The sequence below is a fragment of the Somniosus microcephalus genome, chromosome 26, assembly GCF_052327205.1.
Source record: "Somniosus microcephalus isolate GS21.2 chromosome 26, FLI_Smic_1.0, whole genome shotgun sequence".
NCBI lineage: Eukaryota > Metazoa > Chordata > Chondrichthyes > Squaliformes > Somniosidae > Somniosus > Somniosus microcephalus.
In genome coordinates, this window is record NC_141012.1 from 1996639 (window position 1) to 2009776 (window position 13138).

The 13138-nt window shown below is 46.5% G+C and overlaps 1 protein-coding gene across 1 annotated transcript in view; it reads left to right on the forward strand.

Annotated features, from left to right (window-relative positions):
- Positions 1-2043: 2043 nt before the first annotated feature.
- The window catches only part of layna (layilin a), a 39021-nt gene continuing 27926 nt past the window's right edge, over positions 2044-13138 (forward strand). The window contains exon 1 of the mRNA XM_085967668.1: positions 2044-2484. Coding sequence (XP_085823794.1) covers positions 2424-2484 — 61 coding nt within the window. The 5' untranslated portion in view covers positions 2044-2423. The remainder of the gene's footprint in view (positions 2485-13138) is intronic.

Sequence of the window (13138 nt, forward strand, 5' to 3'; positions counted from 1 at the left end):
GACTGGGAATTCCCTGTGCAGAATATTCTGCGGACAGGAGTACCGAATGTTTCCCTCGAACTTGTCAGAGGAAAGCATGAGTGGGAGGAGAGGAGTGCCACAGTTTGAGGATTTGGGAAAGGTTGCGTTAGAAAAGTAGACAATGTAATGGGGATTTTACTCTTTCATCAGTAGAAAATTATAGAATAGCGGAAATAAAAGGCTGTTCATGATAATTCCTAGTAACGGTTTGAAAGAAACTCTGGTATTTATCTTTGTATCGGGCCTTTTTTTTAATTAAACAGCAGATTGCGGGGCGATATGACAGAAGTGATGAAAATGATGAAAGGATGGGACAGGGTGGATAGAAGCAGACTGTTCCCAGTGGTTGAGGGTCTAGAACGAGGGGCCAAAGATACAAGATTCAATGTGAGAGATTGAGAACAGAGGGCAGGAGAAACCTCCTCACACACAGAGCCGTGAGGCTGTGGGATTCACTCCCAGGGCCAGTGGTTCAGGCGGAAACTGTGTCAACATCCAGGATTAGATTGGAGAGGAGGATGAAGGGAGGTGAGAAAAAAAGGTGAGCAAGGCACTAACCGGAGTCAGGGGACTGGAACCTTCTGTGCACTGCAAGAAATGGAAAGTTCCTGTAAAACCTACTCCCAAACTCCAGAATCTCTCTCTAAACTTCCATCTACATGAAACATCCTAGACGGGTGGCATTCCTTGTTCTCACATTCCCATGGTCCGAGCAGCTTCGGAATCCTGTTCCAAACCGCATTCCATGATCTCTCTGTGCTGTCACAGAACGATAGAGCACAGGAGGCCCATCCGGCTCTTTGAACCAGCTCTCCAATCAGTCCCACTCCCCGGCTCTTTCCCCACAGCCCTGTCATTTTTTTCCTTCAAGTATTTATCCAAATCCCTTTTGAAAGTTACTATTGAATCTGCTTCCACCACCCTTTCAGGCAGCACATTCCAGATCACAACAACCCGCTGCATAAAAAAAAATCTCCTCCCTTGTTGTTTTGCCAATTATCGTAAGTCTGTGTCCTTTGGTTACCGACCCTCCTGCCAATGGATGTGATTTCTCTCTATCTACTCTATCAAAACCCTTCATCATTTTGAACACCTCTATGTTATATCCTTATAAGAGTTTCTCTCTGTACTTACCCTTATAGCCATCACTCGCATTCTCACTAACTGGCTCAATGTTAAAAGTGTTAAGATTATTAGCCCAGAAACGTGTGTGTGTAATATCCGCCTATACATGTTTAATGAGTTCCCACCGCATTACATTGTTATTTTAAGAGGCTGGCCATTTATTTTAAATAGTCTAACTCCCCATTAAACTGGCGGGCAAAGTATTGTCATACAGACACCCAGCGTTGTCCTGTACCAACACCACATTTCTCGGCCATAAAGTGTATCTTAATCTTCTTTTGGCTATTTTTGTTGCTTTCGAAGCCCTGTTCTGAAGGTTTGTTTCTCTTCCTTTATCCAGATATTTACAGATTTAAACCGCAAGAAATTAACACGTTTAATATCTGGTGACTGGATTTAATTTTTTTAGTGTCTTTTTCAAATTGTTCTTTGGTAAATTGGTTTATTGATCAGACTCCCTCTGCTGTTCTCTCTGTGATGGTTAAAAAGTGCTGATGTTCAGGAACAGCTGGCTTCCTGCAGTCCCACTGCACCAGAGAGAGTCAGAGCGAGAGAGTGTCAGAGACTCAGAGAGTGTCAGAGAGAGAGTCAGAGGGAGAGAGTGTCAGAGACTCAGAGAGTGTCAGAGAGAGAGTCAGAGGGAGAGAGAGAGTCAGAGGGAGAGAGAGGGACAGAGAGTGTCAGAGAGTGAGAGAGACAGAGGGGGAGAGAGAGTCAGGAAGACAGTGTCAGAGTGACAGAGACTCGGAGAGACAGAGAGTGTCACAGAGAGAGGGAGAGAGAGAGAGAGACAGAGAGAGAGTCAGAGAGAGATAGTGTCAGAGAGGGGAGAAGAGATAGAGAGAGACACATACAGGCAGTTAGACAGAGTGAGAGAGAAACAGAGAGAGTGAGAGAACGAGAGACAGAGAGAGAGACAGAGAGAGAGACAGGCAGACACAGAGAGAGGGAGACAGGCAAACAGAGAGAGGGAGACAGGCAGACAGAGAGAGAGAGACAGGCAGACAGAGAGAGAGAGAGACAGGCAGACAGAGAGAGGGAGACAGGCAGACAGAGAGAGGGAGACAGGCAGACAGAGAGAGGGAGACAGGCAGACAGAGAGAGGGAGACAGGCAGACAGAGAGACAGAGCGTCTGCAGCCCTCCCAACAGCCGGCTTCCTGCTCGGATTTACTGGTCTTTCCCGGTGGAGGCAGATGGAGACCCCGGAAGCTGGGGGCTGTCCCGGGCGCTGAGAGGCTGCTTGCCCCCGGGTTGTGCGGGCGATGCTCTGGGGACATGGAGCCCAGGACTATCCTGACCGTGATGGTGATCTGCCTGCGCTCCAGCCTGTTGAGCGGTGAGTTTAGAGAATGTGCAAGACTCGAGACCAGATTCAGACTTGTCTTTCTGGGAATTGTTAACAGCTTGGGCTCGGGAAAGGTTTGGTTCTGATATTCTGGGGTTGTTGGAGCGGAGTAAATATTCAAAGCTTGTGTGTGTTTGAGCCTCTGTGGAGTTTCTGCTCCGCCTCCAGCGACAGTTTATCAGATAGACAGGGAGATAGTTTAAAAAAGAAAACGGAAACTTCACAAGTTATGAATGTGTTTAAATAATTATATTTACCGACAGATTCGCTCCCTTAGAGTGTCGGAAACAAGAGAGTGAAAAACTAAGAGACAGAAACTTTGAGTTGTTTAATAGTTTTTTAAATTTCTGCAGTTTTTGCGTTTTTCTAAAACTGAAAGATGAAATGTGAGTGAGAATGTTGGGTATGGTGGGGGCGGGCACCAATATACAGAATAGGAGGGGCCCAGATCCTCTCCACCACCCTGTGATCTCCATTCATCTGTTGCCCATCTGGGAGAGCAAAACCTGCCGGCAGCACTCGGTGAAACAGCAATTCCATTAAACCTATGAATGATGGAAGATGTCAAGAGACAGATGAGTGAGGAGCGTTTCACTGTAGTTATTGCTATCTGTATCTATCTTCAGTATGTACCTGGGCTGAAAGGGTTAAATTATGAGGACATGTTACGTAGACTAGGCTTGTATTCCCTTGAGTATAGAAGATTAAGATCTGATTGAGGTGTTTAAGATGATTAAAGGATTTGATAGGATAGATAGAGAGAAACGATTTCCTCTGGTGGGAAAGTCCAGGGCAAGGGGGCATAACCTTAAAATTAGAGCTAGGCTGTTCAGGGGTGATGTCAGGAATTGCATAGGATTACAGAGGATATACAGCACAGAAACAGGCCATTCGGCCCAACCAGTCCATGCCGGCGTTTATGCTCCACTCGAGCCTCCTCCCGTCTTTCCTCATCTAAATCTATCCACATAACCCTCTATTCCCTTCTCCCTCATGTTCTTATCTAATCGCCCCTTAAATGTATCTATACTATTCACTTCAACCACTCCCTGTGGTAGCGAGTTCCTCATTCTCACCACTCTCTGGGTAAAGAAGTTTCTTTTGAATTCCCTATTTGATTTTTTGAAGCATTTCTTCACACAAAGGGTGGTGGAAATCTGGAACTCTCTCCCCCAAAAAGCTGTTGAGGCTGGGGGTCAATTGAAAATATCAAAACTGAGATTGATAGGTTTTCGTTGGGCAAGAGTATTAAGGGTTACGGAACCATATTGACCCCAGGACCTGATGGTTTTCACCCCAGGGTGTTAAAGGAAGTAGGTGAGGAAATTGGAGATTCTTTAGCCATAATCTTCCAAAGCTCTCTCGATTCAGGAATTGTCTTTTTAGATTGGAAAATTACAAATATAACTCCATTATTTAAGAAAGGTGAGAGAGAGAGAAACCAGGAAATTATAGACCTGTTAGTCTAACATCTGTTGTGGGGAAGTTATTGGAATCTATAATTAAGGACAGAGCGACTGAGCACTTAGAGAAATTTGAGCTGATTAGAGAGCGACAACGTGGATTTGTAAACGTGAATGTCTAAGGAACCTAATTGACTTTTTTGATGAAATAATTGAAGTAGTACACAGGGGAATGTCCTATGGATGTAGTTTATATGGACTTCCAGAAGACACTCAATAAGGTTCCACATAAGAGACTGTTCACTAAAATTAAAGCTCATGGAATTGAAGGTAAATTATTGACTGGGTTAGGCGATTAGTTAGCCAGTAGAAGACAGAGTAGGGATAATGGGTATGTACTTGAATTGGAAGGAAGTGACTAATGGTGTCCCACAAGGATCTGTGCTGGGGCCTCAACTATTCACTATATTTATTAATGCCTTAGATAACACAATAGAGAGCCATATATCCAAGTTTGCCGATGACACAAAGATTGGTGTCATAGTAAGTAGTGTAGACGGGAGCATAAAATTACAAAGGGACATTGATAGATTAAGTGAATGAGCAAAACTGTGGCAGATTAATTTCAACACAGGTAAGTGTGAGGCCATCCATTTTGGACCAAAAAAAGGTTGTATCTGAGTATTATTTAAATGGTGAAAAGCTAGGAACAGTGGAGGTCCAAAGAGATTTAGGGCTCAGTGTACACAAATCACTAAAATGTAGTGGTCAAGTACAAAAAATAATCAACAAGGCTAATGGAATGTTAGCCTTTATAACGAGAGGGTTAGAATATAAAGAGGAGGAAATTTTGCTACAGCTGTACAAAGCCCTGGCTAGACCACATCTGGAGCACTGAGAATAGTTCTGGGCACCACACTTTAGAAAGGATATATTGGCCTTGGAAGGAGTCCCATGCATATTTACCAGAATGTTACCAGGGCTCCAATGGTTAGATTATGAGGAGAGATTACATAAACTAGGCTTGTATTCCCTGGAATATAGAAGGTTATGATGAGATTTGATTGAGGTTTTTAGGATTCTGAAAGGAATTGATAGAGTAGATGGAGAGAAACTTTTTCTGCTGGTGAGGGAGTCTCGGACAAGGGGACATAAGAACATAAGACGTAGGAGCAGGAGTCGGTCATTCGGCCCTTCGAACCTGCTCCGCCATCCAATAAGATCATGGCGGATCTGATCTTGGCCTCAACTCCACTTCTCTACCCGTTCTACATGACCCTCGACTCCCTTACCATTCAAAAATCTGTCTATCTCCACCTTAAATATATTCAATGACCCAGCCTCCACAGCTCTCTGGGGAAGAGAATTCCAAAGATTCACCACCCTCAGAGAGAAGAAATTCCTCCTCATTTCCTTATTCTGAAATTATGCCCCCTAGTTCTAGATTCCCCCACGAGGGGAAACATCTTCTCTGCATCTACCCTGTCAAGCCTCTTCAGAATCTTATATGTTTCAATAAGATCCCCTCTCATTCTTCTAAACTCCAATGAGTATAGGCCCAATCTGCTCAACCTTTCTTCGTAAGACAACCCCTTCATCTCCGGAATCAACCTCGTGAACCTTCTCTGAACTGCCTCCAATGCAAGTATATCCTTCCTTAAATAAGGAGACCAAAACTGTACGCAGTACTCCAGGTGTGGTCTCACCAACGCTCTGTACAGTTGTAACAGGACTTCCCTGCTTTTATACCACATTCCCTTTGCAATAAATAACCTTAAAATCAGAGCCAGGTCATTCAGGAGAGAGGTTAAGAAGCACTTCACCACGCAAATGGTGGTAGAAGTGTGGAACTCTCTGTCACAAAAAGCAGTAGATGCTAGCTCAATTAATAATTTTAAATCTGAGATTGATAGAATTTTGCTAGACAAGGGTATAATAGGAAATGGAGCCAGGGTGGGTGGATGAAGTTGGATACAGATCAGCCATGATCTCATTGAATGGCAGAACAGGCTCGAGGAGCTGAATGGCCTCCTTTTTTAAAAATTTGTTTATGGGATGTGGGCGTCACTGGCAAGGCCAGCATTTATTGCCCATACCTAATTGCCCTTGAGAAGGTGGTGGTGAGCCGCCTTCTTGAACCGCTGCAGTCCGTGTGGTGAAGGTGCTCCCACAGTGCTGTTAGGTAGGGAGTTCCAGGATTTTGACCCAGCGACATACTTCTAAGTCACAATGGTGTGTGACTTGGAAGGGAACTTGGAGGTGGTGGTGTTCCCATGTGCCTGCTGCCCTTGTCCTTCTAGGTGGAAGAGGTCGCAGGTTTGGGAGGTGCTGCCAAAGAAGCCTTGGTGAGTTGCTGCAGTGCATCTTGTAGATAGTACACACTGTAGCCATGGTGCGCCGGTGGTGGAGGGAGTGAATGTTTAAGGTGGGCTGCTTTGTCCTGGATGGTGTCGAGCGTCTTGAGTGTTACTAGAGCTGCACTCATCCAGGCAAGTGGAGAGTATTCCATCACACTCCTTACTTGTGCCTTGTAGATGGGGGAAAGGCTTTGGGGAGTCAGGAGGTGAAACACTCGCCATAGAATACCTAGCCTCTGACCTGCTCTTGTTGCCACAGTATTTATGTGGCTGGTCCAGTTAAGTTTCTGGTCAATGGTGACCCCCAGGATGTTGATGGTGGGGGATTCGGTGATGGTAATGCCATTGAATGTCAAGGAGCGGTGGTTAGACTCTCACTTGTTGGAGATAGTCATTGCCTGGCAATTCTGTGGCGCGAATGTTACCTGCCACTTATCAGTCCAAGCCTGAACGTCGTCCAGGTCTTGTTGCATGCGGGCATGGGCTGCTTTATTATTTGGGGAGTTGTGAATGGCACTGAACATGGTGCAGTCATCAGCGAACATCCCCATTTCTGACCTTATGTTGGAGAGATGGTCATTGATGAAGCAGCTGAAGATGGCTGGGCCTAGGACACTGCCCTGAGGAACTCCTGCAGCGATGCCCTCGGGCTGTGATGATTGACCTTCAATCACCACAACCATCTTCCTTTGTGCTAGGTATGACTCCAGCCAGTGGAGAGAGTCCCCCCCCCCCCCGCACCGCCTCCGAATCCCATTGACTTCAGTTTTACTAGGGCTCCTTGATGCCACACTCGGTCAAATGCTGCCTTAATGTCAAGGGCAGTCACTCTCACCTCACCTCTGGAATTCAGCTCCTTTGTCCATGTCTCAACCAAGACTGTAATGAGGTCAGGAACCGAGTGGTCTTGGTGGATCCCAAACTGGGCATCAGTGAGCAGGTTATTGGCGAGTAAGTGCCGCTTGATAACACTGTCGATGACACCTTCCATCACTTTGCTGATGATTGAGAGTAGACTGATGGGGCGGTAATTGACCGGATTGGATTTATCCTGCTTTTTGTGGACAGGGCTTACCTGGGCAGTTTTCCACATTGTCAGATAGATGCCAGTGTTGTAGCTGTACTGGAACAGCTTGGCTAGTGGCGCGGCTAGTTCTGGAGCACAAGTCTTCAGCATGACAGCCGGGATGTTGTCGGGGCCCATAGCCATTTGCTGTATCCAGTGCGCTCAGCCGTTTCCTGATATCACGTAGAGTGAATCAAATTGGCTGAATACTGGCTTCTGTGATGGTGGGGACCTCAGGAGGAGGCCAATATGAATCATCCACTCGGCACTTCTGGCTGAAGATGGTTGCAAACGCTTCAGCCTTGTCTTTTGCACTCACGTGCTGGGCTCCACCATCATTGAGGATGGGGATATTCATGGAGCCTCCTCCTCCCGTTAGTTGTTTAATGGTCCACCACCATTCACGATTGGATGTGGCAGGACTGCAGAGCTTTGACCTGATCCGTTGATTGTGGGATCGCTTAGCTCTGTCTATAGCATGCTGCTTCTGCTTTTTAGCATGCATGTGGTCCTGTGTTGCATTTCCCCCAGGTTGGCTCCGAATTTTTAGGTACACCTGGTGCTGCTCCTGGCATGCTCTTATACACTCCTTATTGCACCAGGGTTGGCCCCCTGGCTTGATGGAAATGGTAGAGTGAGGGATATGCCGGGCCATGAGGTTGCAGATTATGGTGGAATACAATTCTGCTGTTGGCCCATAGCACCTCATGGATCCCCAGTTTTGAGTTGTTAGATCTGTTCTGAATCTATCCCATTTAGCACGGTGGTAGTGCCACACAACATGATGGAAGGTGTCCTTGGTGTGAAGACGGGATTTTATCTCCACAATGGACAGATGCATCTGCGACGGGTAGATTGGTGAGGACATGGTCAAGTAGGTTTTTCCCTCGTGTTGGTTCTCTCACCAGCTGTCACAGGCCCAGACTGGCCAGTAGTGGTGCTACCGAGCCACTCTTGTTGATGGACATTGAAGTCCCCCACCCAGAGTACATTCTGTGCTCTTGCTACCCTCAGTGCTTCTTCCAAGTGGTGTTCAACATGGAGGAGCACTGATTCATCAGCTGAGGGAGGGCGGTAGGTGGTAATCAGCAGGTCGTTTCCTTGCCCATGCTTGACCTGAAGCCATGAGACTTCATGGGGTCCGGAGTCAATGTTGAGGACTCCCAGGGCCACTCCTTCCCGACTGTATACCACTGTGCCACCACCCCTGGTGGGTCTATCCTGCCAGTGGGACAGGACATACCCAGGGATGGTGATGGAGGAGTTTGGCTGAAAGGTATGATTCTGTGAGTATGACGATGTCAGGCTGTTGCTTGACTAGTCTGTGGGACAGCTCTCCCAATTTTGGCACAAGTCCCCAGATGTTGGTGAGGAGGACTTTGAGGGGTCGACTGGGCTGGGTGTGCCGTTGCCGGTGCCAAGGTCGATGCTGGGTGCTCCGTCTGGTTTAATTCTTATTGTGTTTCATAGCGGTTTGTTACAACTTGCTAGGCCATTTCCGAGGGCAGTTAAGAGTCAACCACATTGCTGTGGGTCTGGAGTCACATATAGGCCAGAGCAGGTAAGGACAGCAGATTTCCTTCCCTAAAGGGCATTAGCTTTTCATTCCAGATTTATTTAATGAACTAAATTTGGCTAAATCGTAGTAAATAAAAGGGTATTGTAAGGGTTAAGTCATGGAAGGGCAGCTCGGACCCGTGTCATGCTCCTCCTGTGCCATGTGGGAAATCAGGAACACTGTCCCTGACAACTATGTGTGCAGGAAGTGTGTCCAGCTGCAGCTCCTAGCGGACCACATGGCGGCGCTGGAGCTGCGAATGGACTCACTCTGGAGCATACGCGATGCTGTGGATGTTGTGGATAGCACATTCAGTGAGTTGGTCACACCGCAGGTAAAGGCTAGCTCAGACAGTAAATGGGTGACCAAAAGGCAGGGTAAAGGCAGGAAGGTAGTGCAGGAGTCACCTGCGGTCATCTCCCTCCAAAACAGGTTTACCGTTTTGGGTACTGTTGGGGGAGATGACTTATCAGGGGAAGGCACCAGCAGCCAGGTTCAGGGCACCATGACTGGCTCTGCTGCACAGAAGGGCGGGAAAAAGAGGGATAGGGCTATAGTGATAGGGGATTCAATTGTAAGGGGGATAGATAGGAGTTTCTGTGGCCGAGACCGAGACTCCAAGATGGTATGTTGCCTCCCTGGTGCAAGGGTCAAGGATGTCTCGGAGCGGGTGCAGAGCATTCTGAAGGGGGAGGGGGATCAGCCAGTTGTCGTGGTACATGTAGGTACCAACGATGTAGGTAAAAAGAGGGAGGAGGTCCTACAAGCTGAATTTAGGGAGTTAGGAGCTAAATTGAAAAGTAGGACCTCAAAGGTAGTAATCTCTGGATTGCTACCAGTGCCACGAGCTAATAAGTTTAGAGAGAGTAAGATAGATAAGCTAAATACGTGGCTTGAGCAGTGGTGCAAGGGAGAGGGATTTAAATTCTTGAGGCATTGGAACCAGTTCTTGGGGAGGAGTGACCTGTACCAAGGGGACGGTCTACACCTGAACTGTGAGGGAGCCGATGTCCTCAGGGTAATATTTTCTAGGGCGGTTCGGGAGGATTTAAACTAATTTGGCAGGGGGATGGGAACCTAGGTAGTGGAAAAGAGGGAAGTCATATGAAGTCAGAAATAGATGGTAGAAAGGTGAGAAGCAATAAGCAAAGGAGAGAAACACAAAGGGCCAAACTAATTCATAATGAGAGTGTGAAAAAAGCAAGCCTGAAGGCTTTGTATCTTAATGCTAGAAGCATTAGGAACAAGGTGGATGAATTAGTTGTGGAAATAGAGGTAAACAAGTATGATTTGATTGGGATTACAGAAACGTGGCTGCAGGGTGGGCAAGGCTGGGAACTTAACATCCAGGGATATACAATATTTAGGAAGGATCGGCAAAAAGGTAGGGGAGGTGGGGTAGCATTGCTGGTAAAGGAGGGGATTAATGCAATGGAAAGGAAGGATATTAACTCGGATGAAACGGAATCTGTATGGGTAGAAATGAGAAATAGTAAGGGGAGGAAAACGTTAGTGGGTGTGATATATAGGCCTCCAAATAGTAATATGGAGGTGAGGGAAGGCATAAAAAGGGAAATTAGAGAAGCGTGCGATAAGAGCACAGCTGTCATCATGGGTGACTTTAATTTACATATTGATTGGACTACCCAAATTAGTAAAAATTCTGAGGAGGAGGAATTCCTGGAATGTTTTCGGGACGGTTATCTGGACCAATATGTCGAGGAGCCGACTCGAGATCAGGCCGTTTTAGACTGGGTATTGTGCAATGAGAAGGGACTTATCAGCAATCTTCTTGTACGAGGCCCCTTGGGTCAGAGCGATCATAATATGATCGAGCTCTCAGTCGAGATGGAGAGTGAGGAAATTGAATCAGAGACTAAGGTCCAGAACTTAAATAAAGGGAATTACGAGGGTATGAGACGGGAATTGGGTAAGATTGATTGGGTGGTGTTTCTGGGGGGATTGACAGTGGATAGACAATGGCAAGCATTCAAAGATAGAATGGAAGAATTCCAGAACATGTTTATACCGGTTTGGCATAAAAATAAACCTAAAAAGGTGACTCAACCGTGGATAACGAGGGAAATTAGGGACAGCATAAAATCAAAAAAAAGGGCATATCAACTGGCAAAAAAAAGCACCAGACCGGAAGATTGGGGGCAGTACAGGATACAGCAAAAGAAGACAAAGGGATTAATCAGGAAGGGGAAAATAGAATACGAAAGTAAACTTGCAGCAAACATAAAGACAGACTGCAAAAGCTTTTATCGGTATATCAGGAGGAAAAGACTGGTAAAATCCCAAGTCGGTCCCTTGCAGTCCGATTCGGGAGAATATATAATGGAGAATAAGGAAATGGCAGACCAATTAAACTCATACTTTGGTTCTGTATTCACAAAGGAGGACACAAATAACCTCCCAGGAATATCGGCAAACATAGGGACTAATGAGAGGGAGGAGCTGACAGAAATTAGTATCTCTAGGGATATGGTGTTGGGTAAGTTGAGGGGACTGAAGGCCGACAAATCCCCGGGGCCTGATAAACTACATCCTAGGGTACTTAAGGAGGTGGCCCTGGAGATAGCAGATGCTCTAAGGATCATCTTCCGGAACTCCATTGACTCGGGAACAGTACCCGTGGATTGGAGGGTAGCTAATGTTACCCCAATATTTAAAAAGGGGGGTAGAGAGAAAGCAGGGAATTATAGACCAGTAAGCCTTACATCGGTTGTGGGCAAAATGCTAGAGTCCATTATTAAGGATAAAATAGCGGAGCACTTGACAAATGGGGAAAGGATCGGACAGAGTCAACATGGATTTACAAAGGGTAAATCGTGTTTGACTAATCTGCTGGAATTTTTTGAGGAAGTAACTGGTAAAATAGATGGGGGAGAGCCAGTGGATGTGGTGTACCTTGACTTCCAGAAAGCCTTCGATAAGGTTCCACACAAAAGATTATCATGCAAAATTAAGGCTCATGGGATTGGGGGCAAAGTATTAACGTGGATAGAGAACTGGCTGGCGGATAGAAAACAGAGAGTTGGAATAAACGGCTCGTTTTCGGAGTGGCAGGCAGTGACCAGCGGGGTGCCGCAAGGATCTGTCCTGGGACCCCAGCTGTTCACAATATATATAAATGATCTGGATCAGGGAATTGGATGCAATATTTCCAAATTCGCTGACGACACTAAACTAGGAGGAGGGGTGGGCTCTGATGAGGATGTCAGGAGGCTACAGTGCGATTTGGACAGGTTGGGGGAATGGGCGGATACGTGGCAGATGCACTATAATGTGGATAAATGCGAGGTTATCCACTTTGGGGGTAAAAACAGGAGGGTAGATTATTATCTAAATGGCAATAGATTGGGAGATGGGGAAGTGCAGAGGGACCTGGGTGTTCTTGTGCACCAGTCACTGAAGGAGAGCATGCAGGTGCAACAGGCGATTAAGAAGGCAAATGGTATGTTGGCCTTCATATCAAGGGGGTTCGAGTATAGGAATAGGGATACCTTACTACAGCTGTACAAGGTGCTGGTGAGACCGCATCTGGAGTATTGTGTACAGTTTTGGTCGCCCCATCTGCGGAAGGATGTTCTTGCCATGGAAAGAGTGCAACGGCGATTCACCAGGCTGATACCTGGAATGGCGGGAATGACCTACGAAGAGAGATTAAATAGTTTGGGCTTGTACTCACTGGAGTTTAGAAGATTGAGAGGGGATCTCATCGAAACATATAAAATTATGGCAGGCCTGGACAGGCTGAATTCAGAGAGAATGTTTCCAATGGCCGGGGAGCACAGAACCAGGGGCCACAGTCTAAAAATAGCGGGCAAATCATTTAAAACAGAGATGAGGAAGAATTTCTTCACTCAAAGAGTGGTGAGCCTGTGGAATTCCCTGCCACAGAGGGCTGTGAAGGCTAATTCAATAAATATTTTCAAGAGAGAATTGGATATATTTCTGAAGGCTAAGGGGATTAAGGGTTACGGAGAAAAGGCGGGGACGGGGTACTGAACTGGTAAGATCAGCTATGATCTCAGACGAAGATCAGCCATGATCTCATTGAATGGCGGAGCAGGCTCGAAGGGCCGAATGGCCTACTCCTGTTCCTATCTCTATGTTTCTATGTAAATTTAAATTCCCCTGCTGCCGTGGTGAGATCATTAGTCCAGGCCTCTGGATTACTAGCCCAGTGACATTACCACTATGCCACTGTTCCCCTTCACATAGAAGATAGGTGCCGGAATAGGCCATTCAGCCC